Consider the following 9,914-nt stretch of genomic DNA (forward strand, 5'->3'; position numbering starts at 1 on the left):
GTCAAAGCCATTTCATAGTTTCAAGTTAGTAGCTAGGTACTAACATGAGGTTCCCTYCTTGGTAAGGAATTTTAGTTCTCATTCATCAGTATGACAGGTACCACCTAAAGATCATGTCACTGCACCTTCAGATTCAGTTGTGATTCTGCAGTACCAGTTTGGTCACCTTATTAGTGCCCAGTGCAGCACAGGTTGAGCAGTGCAGATGACAGCTTCAATTCAGAGATGGGTGCAGGAGATCTCTGTGCTGTTACAGCCAGAGCTGCAGTATTCTCACCACTGTCGGATTAGTCTCTGATTAAATTTAAATTATGTTACTGCCATCAAGTAACAATTGAAAAAAAAAAATCAGGAAAAAATAAAAAAAAAGTCCAAAAATTTTACAACAGAAATTTCTATTCACAAGTGTACAAAGAATATCTCCTATCAAGTGCTCAGCAAACCTTAGACTGCAACCACTTGCTTATTATATCACCGTCTTGATCTAATAAGCAAGTACATTAATACCAGCTGTGTGGAGAGAGGGAGGAAATAAGAATTTGTTCATTAAGCATTATGGCTCCACTTATATCCCTCACTATTTCAGTGGAGATCTGCCAATTCATACATGACACAATTATGATCCCCAATATCGAGCCTGAGAGAAAAGCAAGGAGGGTGTCAATAAAAATTCTTACAAATTTTCCTGTCAGGAAGTCTCTCTTATACTTTACTGCTGGAGAACACATCCACTCATATTTAGGTGATTAGAAGTGAAATGCTTAGTTCAATGTTTCTAGGAGGTTGAAAATCAATTTGGTTCCCATACACATTTCACTGTGCTCATTTGTGTCTCCTCACATCCAGCAACTGATTCTCAACTGCTACTCACAAATTCCCTTGCACACTTAAGAGATTAAACAAAACACAGAGCCACTATCAGAGTTTAACAGAGCAGTCACATATAAATGTTCCTAGAGGAATTAAGCTTTGACTTCAATTCAGTATTGCAGTGAAGCTTTCATGCTTCATCAAATCAAGGGGCAATTTAGTAAAAGTTAATAACCAAATGATCAGAACAGTTGCTTTAAACAAGAGAAGACTAAATGCCTCTAAAGCTTTGCATGCATAGTAATAATTACAGTATGGATTTGCAAAGGAGTCAAATACAGCTGAGCATCCATATCCCATGAAAAGCCAATGTGATTGTAAAGTGTTCAGGCTACAGTCAGCTAACATTTGCCCATCATAGTGGCAGCAGTGACATAGCACTGCAGAGAATGAGAATAAAACACAGTCATTAGCTGACTGGAAGAAAAAAATACCACAACAAAATAAATGTTTTCACACAGCTGTGTTTTCTACTTCCCTTTCCCTCCAGAACGTGGGATTTCACAACCTAAACCCAAACATTAGGAAATGAGGAAATCTCAATGGTGATCTCCACACATACCAATCTAAAACCCGTGAATTGGCAAAAAAACCTGTGAACCACAAACTATGGGAAAGTACAGGTCAGTTAGCACCTCCCTAGAGCAAGGCCACACCATGTAAGACCCGCACCCTGAAAAATGTGTCCTTACAAAATACTTTGGAGTAATTATGCTTCTTTCTTATTATACTGGTCTGAAAAAGAAGCAGGGCTGGGAAAGCTGAGAAAAGCCACCTCTTCCTACAGCAGAACCCACAGGGTAGGGCACAGCTTTTTCCCACAGAGGACTCTCAGCTCGTCCTCTTTATGCCATTCATTTTCATTTGTGATAAAAGGCCAATTGCAATTACCCTGGCCCAGGTACACTCCTTGCAGGCACTAACTTGCTTTAGGCAGAGGAGGAGCCAGACACCACCCAAACCATGCAAGAAATGTTCTGAACTGGCAGTCAGATGTCTGTCCTACAGRTAATTTTCATGGGCAAAACCCAGCAAGACACACTGCTGAGATTCCAGCCTCATGGATGCAGGGAGCTRGCTCTGCATTGGAGCTGCACAAAGAAACAGCAGCCACATTCACATCTACAATTCAGACTGCTCAGGTCCGACCTCCGGGAGGCTGCTAAAGGCTGCCAGCTTGTGGTGTGTCTGTAAGTTCCACACAGAAACCCCCAAACACTGCCTGGGGCTGCTCTCATGACCAGCTTTTGCCATGGCTTTTGATTCATCAGTTGGTAGTGTCTGCGATTGTTTTCCCTGACTCCTGACACTGTGTCCCTGTAGCAGATCCAGAAATTCCACAGAACAGTAACAGAGTTTCCAAGTACTCTCAATTTGCCAGTCCCATTTCCTCTATACAGAAACTCACAGCTCTCCATCACTTTTTTTCATCATGTGGCCCTTAGTAGTCCACAAAACATCAGACAGAAAACTACGTAACTCTAAAAAACAAGAAAAGCTTCTGTGTCTTTTCTACCTTTAGCTATTCTTAAAGTCTGCCAAAAATAATTAAGGTACAACAGCATTTAGGTTTTTCTTCTTTCAAATCTTTTTTCCTAAATACTTAGCATAAATTTTTAGCTGGCTAAATCCTCTAGATGATGTTATCACCCTAGCTGGCAAACCAGATTGCATGTTCTCTCCCTCAGGAAAGGTTAAAGCTGCAAACAGCAGTCCTGTTACAGGGCTTTTCTTCTGTGCASTTTGGGAATCAGGTACTCCCAGCAATGCAGAAGTCAAGGGACTACAGCTGGTGCTGCCCAGATCCCTGCCTCATGTGCTATAGCTCTCTGACTCACAGGACACGTTTAAGGTTTGTACCATCTCTCAGACCTGCCAGATTAGCCAGCTTTAGGTCACAGAGGCCTTTTCTCATCAATTTGCACTCCTCATTTCCTTTCCCGATATAGGCATTGTTTCCTAGCTCCCTCTCCATGTTTTCCTTGTGAAGTACTGAAGCAAGAGTTCCAATTTTCCTCTAGACTTTACATGGTCTAAACAAAACCTTATTCACATGAACAACTTCAAAAATATATTATCCACGTTTATTTTTACTGTATTAACAGCCCATTCCAATACAACAGTCCATTCTCAAGAGAAAGAACAAGCTCCTCAACTCTCAATATACATTCTGACATGATCTGGAACTGGGGAACAGTGAAATACACAACAGCAATACCATACTCAATCAGAAACTTTTTTTAGCATGACTAAACCATTTAAAGATTCATCTTTTTATTATCCAACAAATCATTTCATGATCCTCTTGTACTCCAACCTTCCACAAACTTCTAGATTGCACATCYTCCTTAATGTTGGACTCTTTAAACCTGACTTTGCTTTCTTATTGTTCACAGAATCATAATTCAAAGTGCATACCTGTCCTCAGAAGCAACAAGGTTTTGCAAACTTTTAAATAATAACTTAAAATTCATACCTTTAGCTTGGCTTTGTAGTCACACAGGACTCTTCTCCACAAGAACACCCCAAAAGTGCACAGAATAGCTGCTAATTGTTTAACAAATACTTAAGCACTTCACCTGTTACCACAGTGATTTCCTCCCCACCCCCCACAAAGGTGAAGTTTGCCCATTCAGGGATTATTTTGGCAAAGGCCCAGCATGTTGAATGCTATCAAAATAAAGACCAAGAAAATTGCCTCTGCTATACAAAGTTTAGAGAACAAAAATATGTGTTAATAGCACAAGCAAAGAGTTGTTTTAGTAAGTGTGGCCAGCAGAAGCCTATGCAGATAAATTTCAGTACTCTAGAAACAAGTCCCTGTGTAGCTTTGTGTGAATTCCTTTAGCCCAGAAAACCAGCATGGAGAAAAAACACACAACATCTTACAGAGATGTGACAGCACAGTCTGTGCAGGATAAGGGTGATGATCCTAACAAGGGGGAAAGATGCAAATAGCCTGGAAACCATAATTTATGTTTCATGGAACAGCAAAGAGAAAGGCAATACAGTGCTGAAGCTGCTTGTCCCTGAGCAGTACAAACTGCCGTAATAGGAGGGCTGATGACAAGATGCAGCTGGACAAGCAGGTGTGAGCATGGAAAGCATTGATCTGAGAGATGAGCTGCATCCACAAGAGATCACTCCTCTAGCCTGTGAGTCAGAGCCACACACTGAACAGAAATAGATACAGCTGAGAYCAACTGGGTCATTAACATGGATGCTGAGGGATGAATGTGAATGGCTGAAAACAAGCCAAAGAACTATGGTGACAAAGGCAAGTGATGGTGAGAAGCTGGAAGGATGAAGAAGTAACATAGAAAAGAAAGGAGGGAAAAAAACCCCAAGCATGAAAAGATGGTAGAATGGTGAGAAGGCCTGGAGATTACAAACACCTGCAGACTCTGAAACCAAAACAGRAAAGCCTCAAGAGCGCAGTCCTGGCAAAAATACAAAGACATTGTGGACTCTGAGAGATATTAAAGGGACTGAGGCACGTAGGAGGTGCTAGGTGCATAGCTAGTATTCAGATGGAGTTCCAGAAAGCAAGATAAGGTAGCAGTGGCAGGAGGAAGCATGACATGTGGCAGGAGTTAGACACACACAGCAGTATGTCATAGGAAAGGGAATGGGTGGTGCAGGGGTATGSAGTATGGATTTGGTTTAGTGACAGCAGGTAAGCCTATTAAGAAAAAGAGAAAAGCAGCTGATGAGAAGCCAATGAATAATGAGAACAAGAAAGCTGCAAGAGGAAAGGGTACAAGAAAAAAGATCAGATGACCTAGTGAAAAAATATCAGTTAGCTTAGCAGCAGTTTCATCTGTCAAAATGCACTGCCAGGGTGTGGACTGTGCCACAGGAACTRCCCCGGAGAGCTTGTGGAACAATTGGGAGAGAGTTACTGCCTGCTAGGAAAGTGCTGCATGCACTCAAGATGTGGCAGAGACCTTCCTGCCCCATTTTCATCCTGTGCAGCTTTTTAAATGACTTGCAGCTGAAGCAGCCTTGGTTTCCAAAGACATCATTCCTYAAGGAACATATATACATCCAGGAATACCCCTAAACCCACAGCTGTGGTAACATCTTGGAAAACAGGTGTTGCCAGGCCATACAAGGGATCTCTGAGGTTTATTTTCAAGAACTGAACTCAAACTAGGCTTKGAAAATCCTAGTCCACAGTGAAATACAGCTGTGAGATACTTGTCAGGTGTGTYCCTTATCTTTCAAAATTCTTATTTTTCTTCATGTTCTTGTAAGAAAGGTTATTTGTTGTTTACCAAAACTTAAAAATACACAGAACACTTTCTCCTAGAAAACCAGAGGGTGGATATCTTACTTTGCAGTATTGGACTATGAAAAAATACTATTCCAAAGTATGAAAGCAGTGTACAAAAATAAGGAAAACCATAAAAATCTTTAATAAAAATAGTAAAGTCTTCAGATTAACTTGATTTCTTGAGGTGCTTTGATATAATAACCAAAAATCAAGCAGCAGTCCCTTAAAGCCCAAATGGAATTCAAGTTACAAAATAAATTCTTACCTATTTACAACATGAGGGCAGCAGTGTTATTTTAAGGTGCAGGCACAGAAACAAGCTGTGTCAGGAAGCTACCTTATAGCCTAAAGATCAGGTATTTATTGTAGCTCTCTGGGCAGGWGTTTTCATCACATGGTAAAAGCAAGGTAATATTAAATAGGTAAAAGAAGTATCTCACATTTATACAAGACAAGAGCTTTTACATGTGAACAGTTCCCAGGCACCTTAGCTTACTTTAYGGACATGTTTTGTGCCAAAGCCCTTTGCAGTCACATTTCTGCACAGAAGAAGCCTTCTCTTGTAGCTGACCCATCAGAGCCTGCAAAAGTGTTCAGAGTTCTTGTTGCTAAAGCTGAGAACTATAAAGTCCACAAGGAGTAACTGCCCCAAGTTCTCTAAGAAGTGGCCACATAAGACTGATAAATACACATGATATATATGTATATATATTTATGATGTCTATGCTGAAYCGTTCCTGGAGATGTCATATGAAAATTTTAAGAGAAAACTGACTAGATTAAGCATTCTCAATATTCAGGTCTGGGGTTTAAGAACTACTGCATAAAGATCAGTTACACAGCTCATCCTCAGACATCCTTTCTTGAATTCAGTCTTCTGCTGAAAAATAATCTTCATCTCTCACTTCTCTGTACTGCATTGAGGCATCCCCCTCTGGCTCAAACCTGAGCATTTTTATATTTAGTCTCTCAGCAAGCTTCTGTGCTGCCAGCTTGGCTTGCATTTCCTAGGTAAGAAAAAAATAAAAAGGACTCTAGTTAGAGAAAGTGTTCATTTGTCATTCTTATGAATAAACTAATATACTAAAATATAAACTTGGCATCATACTATCAGTAATTCCAAAGAGGGCTCAATTAAAAGTTTCAGTAACTAGCAAAGAAATTTCAGGCTTCTTTTCATACTTATACATAACTATGCTATTAATATTTGGTTCTTTTTAATAAGACTTGTTAATAAAAATTTTTAATAAATTCCCCACATGGCAGTCCCACCTGTGATACACTAATATCACAGRTTAATAGTTTCAACAGAACCCTTCTAGAATAGTGTCTAATAATTTAAACATTAGCTTGACACTACCTGGAAAGTCAAAATCCATTACAACAGATTTTGAAGAAACTCAGAAGTTGGATTCTTCAGGTGCAGCATAAATAAAGGCAAAGGTAGATATCTGCATATTTGACAAGCAACAAATACTCCTAGGCCTTTATGCATTCACAAAAACTCTTTAATAAAGAGTGAAGTGAGCAAAGTAAGTGCAATAAAGTCAGCATATCAACACACACAGATTTTGTTTAATGTGGAACTAACACTTCCAGAGGACATTAATTATTTACACATTCCTTAATTATACCATTAAAAGAAATAAAGACAAAGTGCCTTTCCTCAAAATCTGCCCATCTCAATTCCYCATCATGAAAAGATCCCTTTATTGGTTTTTTTTTAGGAGTGATCCTGATTATATAATTTTCAGACCGAATTGTAAATTCATACCTCATAAGCTTCTTTCTGCTGTATCTGAATTGCTATGGATTCCTCTATGGGTAACAGCTTAGCAGGGGAGTGGTGAAGTGGTGGCAGCCGAGCTGCTGTGATGTCATCCAAATGTTTCTTATCTCTGAGTCGTCTTTCTTCTGGAGGAATTGGAGAGCCAAGTTCTCCGGGTGATCGACTGGATGAAGAACCATGAGATGATCCACTCTGCTCTCCTGATAGTCTGGAAGACATAAAACACCTAAGTTGTGACCAGTTTGCATCACAAGGTTGAACAACTCCAGTTCCAAAACTTTTAACACGTAAGAGTTCAAAATAAATCTTAAGTACTATGAAAACAGAGACAAATAAAAARTAAGCAGCACTCAGAAAAAACAGAACTATTTCCCTGCAGAGAGATAGTATCACAAGCTCCTCCTGAGAGTGAACCAAACTGCTTTGCTCGTTTATTAGCAAACTGAAGTAGCAACGCTTTGGGAGTCACAYGAGGTACAAACTGCTATTTCTACCAGAACAGACAGTGTGAACTGTAATTGCCTTGTAAGTGTAGGAAAAGCAAAAAGCTTTGAGCTAATAAAGKTATACATGTTCTAGAATTGATCCAAAAGTTTTGTCAATTGTTTAGCAGTTTTGTACCTTAAGCTATGAAATCCTATGAAGATTCATGACAATCATTTTAACTGGGTAGAATTAGACCACTGCTCAGTACTGAAATTCTGTGGCATTTACAGTTGAAGTGCAACGTATTAACCTTGTATGTCATGAGACTAAATCTCTTTAACCATTACTAGAAAATAAAGCCATAATGCTAGTTATGTACAATTTCCAATTTTATGCACATCAGGATCTCATAAAAAGCTTTTCTATTCTATAATACTTACGCATTTGTTTTAAATTTGGGTTTTTTAATSACTGGATTCTTGGCTCTGGCCTCTAGAACTTCAATGTAATGTGGTGTCTTGGGATGCTGGCTTCCAAATGCATTGCCCTTCTGTTTTGCCACATTCTGCTCTTTTTCCAGTATTTTTYCACTATTATCCCTATCTGCAATTGTAACTCTTCGAAAGGCATCAATCAAGGCATCTCTACTACTGCCCAAAGCTGCTGTACTTTCTGTACCATCCTCAGTATTGCCCTGAGAGACTTGCTGATCATTGTTCAAATGATTGCTTGTGGCCAACTTGGAGACAACTTCACAAAAACTATTCTGATCCTTTGTAACAGTCTTTACTTTTTCGTTTTTCCTCTGAGTCCTTTGATTTTCCAAAGCTGTATTTGTGRCATCTTCCGCAATAAATTCTGCTTCCTTCCTTTCAGCAGAAATGTCAGAAATGTCTTTAACACTAGAGTTTACATTAAAGACTGAGGAATTTGCACAGTTYTCTGTGTCCTCATTTAGGACAATTTGCTGTTTGCTTGTATTWATCTCCTCCTGTTTTGCTCGAAACTCCAACCTGACAGCAGATAACAGCTCAGCTGTCCTGGCTAATTCTTCCTCTTGTAAAATGGCAAKCTTCAGCTTTTCAGCAAAATCAGAGATCTTCTTACCCTTATCTGGAAGCCTACCAATGAACTTCCTAAAACAAACAAACAAACAAAAATTATTACAAACGATCCTATTTCAATCAGAGATACAGAGGTGCGTTATTAGAGTAGCTGATGAGATGGGTTTCACATTGTAACATCAGCTTATTTACATACTAAACTTCAGAAAGATGCAAAGCACTTGTAGCACAGCAGTAACCATTCGTTGTCAGTGAAACATGACATTAAATGGTTTGGGTGGGAAGGGAGCTTAGAGATCATCTCATTTCACCCTRTGCCATGGGCAGGGACACTGKCCACCAGACCAGGTTGCTCAAAGCCCCATCCGACCTGGCTTTGAGCACTTCCAGGGATGGGCCAGCCAAAGCTTCTGTTCCAGTGCCTCACCACCGTCATAGGTAGTAATTTCTTCCTTCTGTATCTAATCTAAATCTACTGTTTTTCAATTTGAGCCCATTCTCTCCTTCTCCATCACTACATGTTCTTGTAAATAGTTTTGCCCCATCTTTTCTGTAAGTTGCCCTCAGGTTCTGAAGGCCGCAATTAGGTCACCCCAAAATCTTCTCTTTTCCAGGCTGAAAAATCCCAATTTTCTCAGCCTTTCCTCACAGGGCAGGTCTTTATCCCTGTGGCCGCAGGCTGCRAAACCACACGGACAAGCACAACCTGAGCGCTGCCCCGTATTCCAGCCGCTGGAGCCCCGGGGGTACCCGCGGCCTCGCCAGCCCTCGCAGGAGCGGAACACGAGCGAGCGGTTCGTCCTCTGCCGCCTGCGCGGAGACGGGCGAAGCCGGAGGGAAGCCCTCACCGGTCAGCCAGCAGCCGCTGCTGCCGCCTCAGCATCTCGCGGAGCTCGGGCAGCGCCCGCCCGCGCAGCCCCGCAGCCTCCGCCATGGGCACCCGGCAGCGCCGCGCCAGCCGCCATCTTGCCGGAAGCGACGGCGCGGCAGCAGGGCCCAGCTTGCTCGGACCGCGAACGCCGGCACGGCCCCCCCCCCAGCCCTGCCCGCCGCGCGGCGGCGGCAGAGCCCTGAGGGAACGAGCGAAGGACTCGCCCGAAGCAGGCGGAGAGTTGCCTCAACAGCTGGGAACGCTGTGGTTTGTGTTTTCCGCTGCAATGCTTTTCGCTTGCGCGCACAGCGTCCTCCGGCAGCGTCCTTCTTCGCCGCCAGCCRCCCCAGCTTCTGTTGCCGGCACCGTGTTCCGCACGAAAGCGGAGCGCTCCTCACAGCACAGCGGAGAGCGAGAGTACGCGTTGCTCGCAAAAGGAAGCAGGAAGCTGCAGAGAAGGAGCTGATGCACGAAATACCTTCTATTTGGAAGATTTCTTTTGCGGGAGTGCTAGCTTCTGGCAGCTTGCCAGCCTAAATGAAGACAGGGGAGTGCCATAAAACCGTTTTCTGTCGCGATTTCTCTTTCTGTGTGAGATCTAAGTTCTGGCATTTTCTA

General features: G+C 41.9%; 1 protein-coding gene across 1 annotated transcript; it reads right to left on the reverse strand.

The window, feature by feature from the left end:
• Positions 1–2,617: 2,617 nt before the first annotated feature.
• On the reverse strand, positions 2,618–9,541 carry POLR2M (RNA polymerase II subunit M). Its single transcript, XM_057382765.1, has 4 exons — positions 9,274–9,541; positions 7,802–8,497; positions 6,921–7,143; positions 2,618–6,153 (listed from the first exon to the last, which is right to left on the reverse strand). Exons 1-4 carry the CDS (start codon positions 9,357–9,359, stop codon positions 6,016–6,018), a joined length of 1,143 nt encoding a protein of 380 aa, XP_057238748.1. The 5' UTR covers positions 9,360–9,541; the 3' UTR covers positions 2,618–6,015.
• Between the last annotated feature and the right edge of the window lie 373 nt (positions 9,542–9,914).

Source organism: Malurus melanocephalus, unplaced genomic scaffold, assembly GCF_030028575.1.
Source record: "Malurus melanocephalus ecotype Western Australia unplaced genomic scaffold, MMel_1.1 scaffold_586, whole genome shotgun sequence".
NCBI classification, from domain to species: Eukaryota; Metazoa; Chordata; class Aves; order Passeriformes; family Maluridae; genus Malurus; species Malurus melanocephalus.